The sequence below is a fragment of the Tinamus guttatus genome, unplaced genomic scaffold (genome assembly GCF_059628265.1).
Source record: "Tinamus guttatus ecotype Peru unplaced genomic scaffold, ASM5962826v1 Tinamus_guttatus_pri_ptg000286l, whole genome shotgun sequence".
Lineage (NCBI taxonomy): Eukaryota > Metazoa > Chordata > Aves > Tinamiformes > Tinamidae > Tinamus > Tinamus guttatus.
Window position 1 is genome coordinate 2177560 of NW_028288820.1, and position 15166 is coordinate 2192725.

At 36.7% G+C, this 15166-nt stretch overlaps 1 protein-coding gene across 3 annotated transcripts in view; it reads right to left on the bottom strand.

Moving 5' to 3' along the window:
- Positions 1 to 15166, bottom strand: part of EML4 (EMAP like 4) — a 136509-nt gene that overhangs the window by 14568 nt on the left and 106775 nt on the right. For all 3 annotated transcript variants that reach the window (XM_088527404.1, XM_088527402.1, XM_088527403.1), the window contains 9 exons: positions 14837 to 14906; positions 13368 to 13478; positions 11487 to 11582; positions 9331 to 9465; positions 8975 to 9110; positions 6994 to 7145; positions 5522 to 5647; positions 5275 to 5406; positions 4580 to 4647 (listed from right to left, as the gene is read on the bottom strand). In XM_088527404.1, coding sequence (XP_088383530.1) covers positions 4580 to 4647; positions 5275 to 5406; positions 5522 to 5647; positions 6994 to 7145; positions 8975 to 9110; positions 9331 to 9465; positions 11487 to 11582; positions 13368 to 13478; positions 14837 to 14906 — 1026 coding nt within the window. The remainder of the gene's footprint in view (positions 1 to 4579; positions 4648 to 5274; positions 5407 to 5521; positions 5648 to 6993; positions 7146 to 8974; positions 9111 to 9330; positions 9466 to 11486; positions 11583 to 13367; positions 13479 to 14836; positions 14907 to 15166) is intronic.

A 15166-nucleotide genomic window follows, 5' to 3' on the forward strand; every position in this document is an offset into this window, starting at 1 on the left:
CCACATGAAAGAAATAAATTAAACAATATACACACAGGAAAAAAAAAAAAAAACCCACACAACCAAAAAAACCCACCCCAGCTCAACAAGACTTTTGAATAATCTGTGTGCAAGACAGATGGAACCAGTGGAAAACAGCTAATATGTTTTCCTTGGACAGCGAAAGAAACCATGCTCACTATCACTGCACCATAATGCAAGAGGTGGACATTTGCTTACTTCCAAAATGGATGCTGAAACTTTGGAGGCTACCCCAATGCACTGGAAAATACATATTGCTATTCTGCTATTTCGTTACCCACATCCTGCCTGCTTGCTTTTGTCAAAGGTTTCAATAAAATATTGCTTTCTTGTATCTGTCTGATAAGGCGGGTAGTGGTGCAGGAGCTTACAAAATCGGGGTGGGCAGGGGCAGAAGGGAAGAGAGGACAGTTATGCCACTTTGCAACCACTGAAAGATATATTACTCCACTGCAATAATAAAACTACTCCAAAAGTCCTTCCTGATGGAACTACAATGAAAATGTGAAGAAAGAGCACTGCCATCATTGAGTTAGTCTCATCTTATTTTTAAGAAGCATGAGAAGCTGCTCTGGAAGCCAGTGCACTGGTCCTTTTTTTTTACAGTTTGTTGAGCCAGCAGAGCCAACAGCGCTCCTCAATGGACCACGACACTTTGGAAATGCACAAAAAGATGCAAGGGGGCAGCTAGGGCAGGGACATTTTTGTCTTCACACTGACCCAGAATTTCAGAAAATTTGCTGATGCTACCAGCTGGTTTCCCAAATGCCCTTTGCTGTTTGGCCACTGCCCTAAAGCAGGCAATGTTCCACTCAACATTTCTTATTTAAAACATAAAGAAACCCCAAAAGCCTAAAATTCAAACAGAAAAAAACCTGCCAAGCCATCCCCTTTGCTGAAAGCCCTGAGCTGACCCGGCATGACATCAAACATAGTACAAAACTCTTGCTGCTCTTGGAGGATACACTTGGTGTGAGAGGTAGCATTTTGCAACATTTGTCCCTCTTCTCCAGAGTCTTCTTTACCCCCCACAAGAGATACAATCCTAGACGCAAACTTGGCCAACTGCAAATCTCACAAGTGCAGGACAACAATTTTGATATTACTTTAGCATAGCAGTGCTGGACACATCTAGTTCACAACTGCTCCTTGATGCTTCCACAAGCCATAACCCCACACACTCTCTTCAACTGCCTAAGGTCTCCCAGGGCTGGGAGACACCGGGATTGCCGCCACCAGGAAAGCCAGGCTCCATGAAAGATGTTTCCAGCCTGACGGATGCAGCAGTGCCGTGGCAGGCTGCGCCGAGGCTGTTATTCCAAAACGGCTGGGTCCCACCATACAACTGCCCTTCTGGAGAGGATTTCACTGCCAAAACGAGTGTACGCAGCGAGCAAACAGCCGCTGACCCTGCAGGAGTTCTGCCGGGCTGTGAAATGCAAAGCTTGGCTGCCAAGCAAGCTCTTAGACTCCTGGGCTTGCAAATCAGATGAAATAAACACGAGCGATGCACTGGTTATAAAAAGGCTTTGGCTTTTTCTGATTGTCTCCTAGTTATTACTGAAGATAACATGTTTATGAGTTAAAATAAGCAATTCAGAATCTTTGTACTTTTGATCTCAGTTACCTGTCTTCCCACTCCTTTGGTATTTTCCACATTTTAATTTTAAATAATCTTTCTACCTGGAACAAATTAATCACTTAGAGATTAAAAATAATAATAATAATAATCTGTAAGCAGTTCTCATCTGGAAACCAAACTGTGATTCATGACATAGCCATCAATTAGTGATAACTTACATCTGTGAATGCATTTTTTTTTTTAACTGATGAAAGCACTAGAGAAACGGAGTATTCCAAAGTAGTAACGTACTCTTGCACTAACGTTTGCAATTGCTACAACATTATGTAATACTGAATATGGAACCTGCAAGGGGTCATCAGAGTGCAGGTTGTTTAGGTGTATTCCCCTTTTCACTGCAGAAGACGCTGACCTGGTGCAAATGTGAATAGCTCTGCTTGCTGCTTCACCTCCCTGGGGCTTTGGCTCAGCTGGTTTCACCTGCCAGCCTCCCGTTTTCTTATTAGTGCTGGTGACTTTTGCAAGAAGCTTCTCAGCCTTCTTTTTTTTTTTTTTTTCCCTGCAATGTTTTTGAGTACTTGTATCAGCAGCACTCAAAATACTCTACATGATTAGTCACAGGAAGATCTGCTTCCCTGCAAATATCCTCACTGGCAACATGGCACAATAGGCTGGGCAGTACCTTGAAACACTCAGTTTTCCGGTGGGATTTCTGATTGCTAGCCCTCCCTATTTTTTTCAGCTGTGCATATCCAGCAAACATCAGGATCCAAAAAGTATTAGCTCTCTCCTGTCCAGGCATAGACATAACCATAGGCAACTGATGAATAGACACACAGCAGGTAGTTTTTTTTTTTTTTAAAAGGATAAGAAAACAGGCAGTCCAACATTTGGAGAAAGTCCCAAAAGACAAGTGATGCTGAAATACACACCATGGGAAGCAGGACGTAAAATACACTCCAGAAACATCACATGTCAGCTCCGATAAAAACACAGTACAGTGGAACACCAGAGAATGTGAAGAGAGATGGAAAATTCAGACTGCAGAATTTTCTTCGGACGTCAGAATTTTAACCCTCAAGCCCAGTCTCGTCCATGCCCTGTTTCCTCTCCCTGTCTTACTGGCCTCTGTGCTGAAAGCAACGTGGCACTAGCGCTGCAATAAATATTACACATTCGGGGTTTTGGTGTATTAAATTCTAAGCAGATTAGAACCATTTAATGCTTGCTTTATGAGTCCTGGGGTATGAATCAAGTCAGTTATTATACAGTTAAGGCTTCAGAGATTTTTTTCCTTTCTTACAGTAAGCCAGATATATCAGGCAAATCTCATTCCTTCAGGAAATAACTCCCTGCAACTGGTTTATCTGGCATGGAAAGGACCACATGATATCGCCGGTTAGTCAGTAAATCTAAAACTGCTCTGTTTATCTTGTTTCACAATTCCATTTATTTCTCATCCACTTGTACACTTACCAGACCTCATTTCAATTCAGTTTCATTTGTGTATACCAAACCTATCATTGAATCATGCAATATCAGAAGGCAATAAAATATAATAGTGGAAATAACTGCTTCAGTCCAAAACGATCATAGGAAGAAAATAATAAGACCATGATTATAAACATATCCAATATCATATAAATGGGCTGTCCTCAAGTAATTTAAAACACTGAATTTAAACTTAAATGCACTGAATTGAAAACGTAATGAAAAACTGTTAGGAAAAATATATCTCTCTCTATATACGTCTAAAGCAAACTGCTCACTATGACCTGATTGTATTTTGATGTAATTTCAAAAATGCTCAAGCAATGGGGCCTGACATCTTTTCTTGGTATCAAGTATTACACAGGTAATATCTTCTGCTGTGTCTAGCAAAGGTAGAAACACTGGTTCAATTTAACACTGTAATTAGAAAGGCACAACAAAAAGAAAAAGGCACAAAGTGGAGTACAGATGTACAGGAGGCCAGCCAGATTTTATATGGGAGGTTGCACTATATTTTCTAGCCTGATCTTGTAAGTAATGAATTTATTGCAGTCTCGATCTTCATCTTGGAGAAAGAAAATCCTTGAAAAACATTTTTTTTCCAGGAAAGTTAAAAATGTGTTGCATATGCTCAGCAGTTTTTAAAAAAACAAACTTTTAATACCTAAGTGCATTCTTAGAAAACACTAAAAAAAAAATCTAGGGGACAAACTAACTATGCAAAATAGTTATTTGCTTACAAACACTGTGTATTACTTTATCACTGGCTTGCCAATCACAAGGTAGCACTGAGGCAGAATGAGAATGGCAGTAGATTTAAAAATGGCCGCTCCGGCCTTTCTAATGCTGTTAGTAAACTGTTTTTTTTTTTTCCTTTTAATTGTTATTTGCTAAAAATGCTTTGCATGAGATGCATTTCTTGGGAGATGGTACCAAGTTAAAGAGAGCTTAAATATGAATTGAGGCTTTTTTTCCCCCACCACTAAAAGATGCCTGAATTCAAGGGTGTGGTTTGTGTTCAGACAGCTTTAAAATAAGAAAGAATATTGGGATGAGTCTGGACATCCTAATGTTCAACAGCTCTTCACTGTGCATTACAGCAAAGTGCCACGTTAAACTCTGTCTATACAACGTCAAAACACTGTTCAGTTGCCTTTCCTGCTATATTAAGCAAATTGAACATGTTTGAGGTGGAGGATGGAAAATCAGTGATGGACTCAATTTCTAAACTCATGCAGTACACTCAATTAAGACACATGATACTTGGTAAACTCAGCAGGCAGTGCTCATGAACACCAAAAAAAAAAAAAATTCAAAATGTGGGTGTTCATGATTAAAGAAACAATGATTCATGTTCACCATTAGTTAGCTTTATAAAAAAGTATAAAAAGCAAATGGCAGATGAACTCCAATAAATAAAAAACCTAATATTATACCATCTCCCTTAAATTTTCCATTATCACAGCTTAACGAAAACATATTTACCTTCCGGAGTGTGTTCCGATTGCTACCACTGTCCCGCTTGGGTGGAAGTCAGCGCAGTGCCCAGGTTCCTAAACAGAGGCAGAGGTAGGCAACTTACTGTCCAGCTTATCTACGGGAATAAACCTCTCCTTATATTAAAGATAGTCTAAGAATTCCATGCAAGCTAGCAAAGAAATAAAAGAAGGAGATTAGCTAGTTAGCAGCATGCTTATAGTCCTCAAACCAACTTTTTAGTGCATCACTAATATGCATTAAATGACCTTCTCGCATGTAACACACGTTTTTTTTTTTTTTGTCAAAAAAGTTGCATTTGCTTGGTTGTTAGCAAAGGTACAATATAAAACTTTACAATAAGGAAAGACGTCTAAAGCCAAGTCTAACATGCCTCCACTGACAAAACAAACTCTTGAGGGTTTGAATGGTTGTAAAAAAACTAAACTATAACAACAACAGCAGAGAGGGATTTGTATTTTATATCCTGATTTGTGTGGCTAAATAGGATCATGGTCATCAGACTACCATATGTATAATGACTGATGCATCCTGTTAAGTTTTGATGAACTTCTGAATAGTCATTTCTAATGTCACCATTATGGAATGTTTTGCTTTTCCCTGCAGTCAAATGGAACATGTCACGAAAACAACGTCTTCTTCTATATTCCAATTTTATATTTAACATTAAAGAGTTCACATACATCTAGCAGCCTGGTCCATTCCAGTGTGTGGTCCACAGAATTCCACAAACAAACTTGCCTATCTTTAGCACATGTTAAAAATAAATCTTTGAAAGGATGGGATGCCAGTCCCCAGAGCTCATCTGTATGCCCCTGAAAAAGAAAAAACACATAATTTAGAAATGAATATAGCAAAAACCTGACTGGGAAGCCCTAGCAATTCACATTTTTGGATTATGCATAAAAAAAAAGATAAAAATAGTCTCACCTGTACTTCTACCAGGAAGCCATCGTTAAACGTTGCCCGCAAAACAAAGTTGCGTGAAGTACCCACTAAAAACTGATCTGCTTTTCCTTCTGCTACTGCCCTGATTGTTCCATACTGATCAGGAATCTGGGAAAACAAACATCAGGAAAGCCACATTCCAAATCTTACTAGGCACTTATTTTTCAAGACCATAATTACCATAGTGCACAATAACAAGACCAGAACTGCCGTTCCCTCTGCAAAATGGAATAATCTGATCATCTATACATTGAATCAAAATTTGACCTGAAACTTGCCTCACTCTGTACAGGCATATACAGGAGAACATCATTCCAAAACAAGTACAATTATATCATTTTCATAGGTCTCAGTAGAAAAAAAAATAACAATTCTGTTATTAAATAAATGTGCTGCATACCTTTAAAACTCATCATTAAGATAGGAATTATTTACATTTTAAAAGAAGATATCCTAAAAATTAACTTAATCTTGTACTCACAGTCCTTATTTTCTTAATCAAAAAAATCATTCAGAAAGTTGTGTGTAAGAATTCACTTAATATTTTTTCAACATAAAATAATCAGTTTGAACATATCACATATTGGTAAAAGGAGCAAGGAGGCAGTGCTATGAATTCAATATGTTACACTAGAAGTCTAGCAGCTGTATAGAGTAGTCAATGTTTACTTATTCTCAGTCATGCTTTGTGAAATTCCTTACCTTCAAGCTAATATTATCTTCAAGGAAATAATAATGAAAACACCCATTTATAACCCACTTCAACATTTTTGTGTTTAGTTCTCAAAAAGTTGGTAAAAATGTATAGCAATTAAAAGGTAGTGCAATATTCCTAAAACAACTATTTAAGAAGAATACATAACTTCAGGCGAACATCTCATGCTTGGGGAAAAAAAAAAGTTATTTTAAATTCACAGCATGCACTTTTTCTAGTTCATCCCCATTCCCCAGGTGACAAAAACACTTAGGTACCCAAATATATGTTGAGGTAAAGTTAAAAGAAATGCTTCCACATTCCTTGCTATCTGACCGATTCAGAGTACCCTTATAAATGTTATTATTTATCCAACACCAAATATTTTATAAAAAGCTTGATTCCTGGTAACTTGTCTTTCTCCAAGCAGGCAAATGCAAGAAAAAAAAAAAAAAAGGTAGGTAATACTAAAGAGCATCTTCAGAAAGGGAAAAATAGAGAGAAACTCAGTAGGGGTTCAGGAAAGAACACTTGAGTATTCCACTTGCTTAAAGAGAACATTATAAGAATCTCAGAAGGTACCATATATAAACTGACACTTGACACACTGTTATAACAAAATACTGCCATCCACATAGAAAAAGGCCAAAAAGAAAAGCTCTGTCATATTAAATACTGGTCCCTCTGCAGGGTGCAGGAGCTTCTGCTTGCTGCTAAAAACACAGTCCAATGCAGTTTCACTCTTCTCTCGCTTTCTCACCTCAATTTCCCTCTCGGGATTCAGATCATGATCCCACAGGATGATCTTGCGGTCTTTCCCACCTCCAGTTAGCAGCATCCCATTCCTCAACTGACAGAGTGTGAACACACTGCCATCATGGGCTTTGATTTGTCTGCTTATCTGATATACTCCTACACGCACAAAAAGAAAAGAATATTGAGCCCTCTTTTTTTTTTTTTTTTTAAAAAAAAAAAGGGCTTATAAGCAGCAGTGCATTTTGACACAAGAGCAAAATAGTAGCCTATACTAAATAATTACATTTAGACTGTCACCCTGTTACTATTGCATTAGTATTACAAACACAAGGTGGTAGTGTTTTCTTATAGGATAAAAAGATAAACGAAAAGCTCTGCTTTTCTAAAGAGAACACTTTTTTTTTTTTTTTTTTGAGACTGTCACTGTTCTAAATCCTAAACCTAATTTGAAGGCAGGAACATAACAATTGCTTGCAAAATACTGCATATATTTTCCTCACAAGAGGCAAAAATATTGATGTGTAACTATTAGAAATGAATTATTTTACTCAAAAAAAAAAAAAAGCTCTTAAGGCTATAGATGAGGAGTCTAAAGCATCTTATGGGAATAAAAATGGAAAAACGGCAAATTATTTATAGTAAAGTTTCTGGAATGTTTGATTCCAATAACTCATGCTGGATGTTGCTTTACTATAACCAGCACTTGGTATCTATAAATATAGTAGCTTACTCAAAGGAAAACATGAGGAAGAATAAAAGGGTGAGAAAATTAAATACCAGTGCTATCACAGAAAAATAGAAAGACTCTTGCATCCTAGCTCAGTCTTTATTAGAAGAGAACTGCTACCTATTGTGGTAAAGTATATTAAAAAAAAAGGCAGGGGGGAGCTTCCAAGATTTGCACACATACAAAGAGGAATCACAAAAAGCCTAAGACACCACCTCAATAAACGCCAACTTAATTGAGCTGACTCTGCCTATGCCTCAACTCAGCATGCTTGGACTGCCAAAACGAGTTTGCGATAAAGTTCTGTGACAGATTTAATATGATAAACCAACTAAAAGAGCCCATATTCAATTTAGCCAATGCAAGTAAAAGTTCTATTTGAAATCTTTCAAGATTGTTCTGGGAAAAGGTTACTTTGTACAAAAGAACTTCAAAATTAAACATCAGATAATTTGTTAAATTACTTTTCCATTGCAGTTAGCTTGAAAGACAAGAAAGATTTACCTACAAAAGCAGACTTACCGTTAAAGATTTGCTTTTTACATGAATGTTTTCCTGGCATACCAATTTAAACCAGAGTGTTTGAAATAGCTGCCAAGTAAAATAAATTATACTTGAATTTAAAAGTTACCTTAGGGCTCAACTGTGCCAGGTTTGCATATGCTGGGTAACAAATCATTTTTCTTCTCTTTTCTACAAGAAAAGATTTTAACCCAAATGCCAAATAAAATGAGTTTTAGAGTATATTTTACAGCCAAGATTTGAGCATCTGCTTAACCAGATACCATGTTATTTGTGTAACTGCCACAGCTCTGCAATATGTTTTTCCTTCACAAGCCCTCTTAACATCAGCATCAACTTTTACTGGTGTTCTTTTGAGACTAAGCATGGTATAACCCGAGATTTGACAGGCAAATGCAACTCACAGAGCCCTCAGATTAATCCTACACAGCCTCCTCCACATCACAGGATGAAAGCAAAGTTGATTAACTGCACATTTTTTTCCATGCAAAAACATTTAACTAAAGTAGTTTTCATTAACTCTGGGTACAGGCTCATAAATTGATGAGAAACTCTGTATGGCTATTAAGTCAACTAATAAATTCATGAGACTTGAAAGAGTTTAGTACCACCTGTTATAATAGGAAGTGCACACTCATAGCCAGGCCAATTTTCCTACTCCATCTCTAATGCAGTCTTTTAAAAGTTTGTCTTCTACAGCCTGTCTAATCTGTGATGAACTGTGAATGCATCCTACCTTTAGGTCCTTTTCCTGGAGTAGATTCTACAGTAGTTTTGCCCCATATAAGTATTATCCCACCTGAGTCTCCAGTGAGCACATCACCATTTCCCAAAAAAGCCAAACATTGAACAAATTTGGGTTTTTCATATTTCTGAAACAAAATAAGCAAAAGAAAGGGGTAATTGCTTGTACTCTTTTTGCAATTGCCATAACATACCCACACCCATATGCTCTGCATCCATATAAGCACAAGTTAACCTTTTTCTTTACCCTCAAACAAGTTAAGGTGACAATGGGACAAGCTTGTGGTTGGCATGAGCAGACCATTCTCCACTGACTTAAAACCTGACCCAATATAAAGGCATTCTTACCCCAAATATCCCTTGTTTTCTTGCTAATGAATTGCCACTCCATGTCCAAAAAAATATATGAGATTTGCCACATGTTATTATGGTATTTGCATCAGTCGGGTGGAATTCTACAGCAAGTACAACTTCATTTGTAGTCTGAAAGAACAACAGAAGAAGCATTTATTCAGATGGAACATTAGCTTTTAGACCCACATGAAAAATCCCAAGTTTTTTTTTTTTTAAAAAAAATAGAATAAAATGAATATCTGATTGATTGGATATATGAAAGGATCCATAAATACTTCCATGTTAAATCAACTGTTTGAACAAACACACACATCATTTTAATACTACCCTTTCATATTCTTAAAGGATTTTAGAAAACTTCAGTAGAAAAGTAGGGCTTTTCATTTTTTTTTTATTTGTTATAATCCTTCTACCAGTTGGAATGGCTAAAGCTAGTGCTACCCAAAAGGAACAAAATAATTTTTTTTTAAAATTTAAAACAAGTCTGTTTCCATATTGATTAGTTTGTTATTTTGGATAACAAAACTATGATAGAGATAACACAGAGAATCATAACATACCACAATTACATCCATTTTCTTTGAAACACTTTTTTTTTTTTTTTTTTAAACCTCCTCTTACCTTCCTGCCTCCTCATGTGAGGACACCCAAGTGAATATTATATGAACATGTTACCAACAAAATTTTACGAATATACCAAACTGACTGGTCATTTATCTAAGTTTTAATGAAAATTCTACAGAATTGTCTTTGCTTCAATCTCCTGGAGGCAATGACTCCACAAAATACTTATGAAAATGCACCAAGGCATTTGTTTTTATGGGAAAATTTATAGGGTTTAAGCACCTGCTCTAAAAGAACAGCACCTTGAATTTGCACCGGTGAGACTAATGAAGATACACCCCTTCACTGTGCCTTTTTAGGTTCATTTTAGATAAGTAAACTTGTTTGATTTCATTGTTTTTGATGATCGCATTCATTAAATTATTTCGTATACCCAAACTTGCCATGAGTGGACCTGGCACGTCCACAAGCCATCTAAAACTGGACGGGCAGAAATAGTCAAGTTCAGGTGAAATGAGGTGTCCACTTGAGGTGCTAACTGAAGGGTAGAAGCTCTCAGCTCACAACAGTCTCAGATGTTGTGGAAGGTCCCTAACAGACCACAAGGCCAATTGCTAACTGTGAATAATTGAAGGGGAAGTTTTCCTTATTGTTTAGGTTAATTCTGAAATAGCAAGGAGCTTCCAGAAGAGTAATATAGTCAAAACGAAATGTCACTAAAAAGGCAAATGGGAAATATCAGGCATATGCCAATTAGCTTCACATTCAGTATCAACAAAGAAATGAAAATGCTGGCAAATTTACATTAAAGACATATAGAATAGCATGCAATTAACATCAGGTCTACGTGATTAAAGCAAAATAGGCCAAACAAATCTGATTTCATTATTTGAAATTGCAAGTTTGTAGTCCAATAGAGAAATATGTTTATCGAGTACTTGACTTACTGATTAAAACAATTGCTTAATTAAAAAAAAAATTCTCAGTTCTACATCTATATCTTGCTACCTTGATCTTGTAACACAAAGCAAGATAATCCCAAAATGTAGACTTCACCAGTAAATTATTATTTTGGGTGTTCTAGTGCAATTGATTTTAGACTGACAGAGTGCTCCACCTCTGGACACTTGTCAGTGAACAAAAGAAAAAGTCTGGATTACAATATACAGAAGTACTGATGGAGACACACATGTATCCAAAGAATCAGTGTCTGGAACCACATTCAGAAGAAAAAGACAATACAGAACACTGGGAACTGTCTTTTAAAAATAAAATTTACAGACGGCATTATCACTTTATTTCCCTAAAATTACCATTATTTTTATTTTTAATTGAGACACTACTAGGGAATTTTTTAATTTGCAATGAACTTTAGGCCTAAGTAAAATGTAACAAATGCTCCCATAGTCAAAACTCTTGCATATACATGTTAAGAGTACATGTATTTTGTATTATAATGATCTTGTAATACTTAGAAACTATAATGATGCAATACTGCTGTAAACCAAATTCACGTCCTACAAGTAATTGCCCTTCTGAGAATAAAAGCACTTATACTTTAGAATATTTCTTTGCACACTACTTACCTTTATTTCTGCTACTTTTGATTTCTTTTGCCAATCCCACACCGTGAGCATATGCTCATTAGAGTCATCAATCACACACAGATGAGTACCAGAATCCTAAACAAAGAGAGAGAGAAAAGAAAAGAAAAAAAAAAAAAAAAAGAGTAATGCCAAAGTACTTCCAAATCACATTTTAAAATAGGGTGTGACAGTACTATTTTAAAAATCACCAAGACACAAATATAGATCAGGCAAATCCTTGAAAACAAGGAGTTTTTGCATTTATCATTTCTTTTAAAGGTAAAATATCTAAATTTTCAGATAATCTAATATTTTGGATAACCTCTCATGATTCAATTAATATTTTAGGAAAACTTTAGAAAAAAACACCCAGTCTTTGTAGTTCATAATTTTTTACCTTCCCGTTTGTTATACCATGCCGAAAGCATTAAACCAAAACTGCTTCTCTTTTTCTATTCAATAAATATTTTTTTTCCTATTTGTGCTTTTTTTTTTTCCTTAGTATTACTGGTATCTACACATAATTTTGAGTGATCAAGATTTTGCAAACAAATTTCAGTTTTCCCGCAAACAGTAAGTACCAAAACTTTCATTAGACAATTGGTAAAACTGCAGCAAAGAAAATATTTTCTGAAAAAAAAAAAATATTTACAGAAGTACCAAGTCTAACATCTAAAGTTTAAATAACTTACATAGCTCACTCTGACTAATTTACAACAAATGTGGCTATTCACCTTTCATAAAACAGGCTGAGACTCTCAGAACAAAGGTATATATTAATTGACACCATCATACAATTGCACAAACCAGTTGTTTCCAGAACCTGCATAGAGAGATGCGTACTTTAAAGCTGATTCTTGACAGTTCAACAGCTCTCATTTGCTAACAAATTATGAAAACAGTGAGGTGGCTGAATTTTTCATTCCCAGGCACTACTACAAGCAGATTGTCTCCAAAATACATGTCAATACTGAATTGGGGAGAGAAGAATAAAAGAATGGAACTAAAAACTAAAATCTAATCTTTAATGTTTCATTTTTTTCCTTTTTTGTGATGGAACATGTATTTCTTTACCTTAACAAATCTGAGTTTCTAAGTTTTATCGATGTGTTCTAGGGATTGCAGGTTCCTTTCACACTATTCTATTTACACAGTATATCTTTTATTTCATATATGGAAAAGTTTATTTTAAAAGCTATTCAAAAATTAGTATTAGAAGAACTATTTTATTTACTGAAAGACAAAAACCTCGATTTAATTAGCTCAGCAATGTTTAACTGTTAGTAAAACCGCAACAAGACAGTAGGAGCATTTATTTTCAGTGGGTTGCCCAGAGAAGTTACTGGGTCTTCATCCTGGAAGACATTCAACACTCAGCAGACACCTGGGCTGTCCCTGCTTTGAGCAGGGACGGGTAGTTTGGGTGATCTCCATGGGACACTCTGTCCTTCTCTCCTGCTCTTTAATAGGAAACAGCAGACGAAATTTTGCTGCATTTTTGTTTATAAATCCTCTCACTAGCATGAAAGAATCACAGCTTGGCACTACAGGAGCTCTGATGTGTTTTTAATATATATATATATTTAATACATAAATGATAAACCTCCTCTCTCCCAAGGACAGGTATTTATTTCCAACCAAGGTATTTCTTGCCTGTTAACCTGGTGTGCTAGTCTGATACTACAGCTTTACGTGTGCAGTTTCCTGTTTTTCCACCTAGCTTGCCATTAGCTATTTTTTATAAAGTTTACGAATGTTACCGGCACACTTCAAAGCAGGACAGCTAGAAAACGGCACCTAAAAACCTCCAGCAATTTCTCTCCCCTTTTCATAGAATTTGACAAAGCATTTAAAAGGTCAAATGAGAAAGATGTGCCTTACCGCTTTGGAAAAATCCAAGCAGCCCACGCCGCGCTCAAAAGTCCTGAGGCCGATGACCTGCAGCGTCGCCAGGCTCACCGAGTCCCACACCCTGACATGGGGCTGCAAAGGCTGCGCAAAAGCAACGGGACACACAGCATCACTGACTGCAGCCGGGACATCAGGTGCAAAGAACAAAGTTCATTAAACACACGTCTCCATTAATGCCAGCACCACGAACCGAATGCCAACAGCTTCTGCTCGTGATGCCACCGGCGAGCGCCTTTAGGCCAAGATCCCAGGCAATTCCTGCTCACCATGGCCGGGCTAGGACATGGCAGCATTGTGATCAGAGCAGGAAATTAACTACCACAGCGAGTCACAAAAATAAAACTTAGCCCACCTTAAAACACCGCATAAAAAAATCGACTACATATTAATGAAACTGGTGGTTAAGCACTACATATATATATATATATATATATATATATATATACACACACACACACACATATATATATAAAATACATAAAATTGGCCACAGTGCATCACAGTGATGTCACTGAGTGCTCCATCATCAACCACCAAATCAAATCCTTCAGGCTATACATCATCCAAATATTATCCCAAACCTGCTTAGCTTCATAAATGTGATACAAATGCTAATAAAGCAGGAATGGAAATGGCTTTAGGACAGCCATAATAAAGATAACACCCTGTATGGCTGATGTGAGGGGCGGGGGGGCAGAAACACCACATCAAAAACCCTTCTCAATCCTAGCAGGACATTGAACACATATTCAGTGGAAGTCATAAGAACAGTCATAAGAAAGCCACGCCAATTTCTTAAAAGAAATACAGATTTAAGTTGGGCACCTGAATAAGGCTTCTACACCTCAAAAATATTTTTGTTACGTTTTACTGTGTGTAACTTATTAAAAATAAGCTGGTCATTCCAATTCCAATGGACTCTTTTAAATATTCTTGTCCCTGGCTGCTAAAGGCAGCTGTCCTTAAGCAGGTGAGTTTGTAGGAAAGCTTGTCACATCTTTCATAAATTCCCAAAGCCAATTTCTTTTTCCTTGAAGATGTAAGAGGACACAGCCCTACAGATCTGGTGGCTTGTTTTACCTTGAGGAAAGACACATTGGAAAGAATGTTGGAGAAATGTAATTGTTTTGGAAGGCCACATGAAGTTGCTCACTTACTTTCAGAACTCAAACTGAGTTTCTGATGCTGCAGATAGCAGAAACTCATAAGTTCTGTCTTTTCAATATATATCCGAACACTCAGTTGCTATCTTTTGCATTTCTCATTATGAGAAAGTATGATGAGTAATGATATTTCTCATTACTTTCAAAACAATACTATCTCAGAAAATGCATGGCATAAAATAAACTGCAAACAAAAGGTGATGATGATGAAAAATTCAACACTTTTTTCCTGATTTTCAAAACAAGATACTACTGCTCAACAGCTCTATTACTTACCCTTCCATCTTTATCCACTCCAGCTAACTGTCCTGTTGCAATTTTAATTTTGTCTGGATGAACTGCAAGACTAAGACAGACAGAAATATGACTTGCTTTTGCTGCCATTGGTCTTCAAAACTGAGAGGTTTTTTTAGATTATATTTGTTTGCTCAACAGAAGCCTATGAGGACACTTAAGATCCCATTTTTAACAAGACAGCTTGAACGTTTTTCTCGTTGGAATATTTCATTACACACTGTATCGGAAAATCCGGATCATTTACCCAGGCATTTGCAATGGCTGCTAGCACACGGCCAGAGGAGCCACAGCAGCCTCCTTCATATCCAC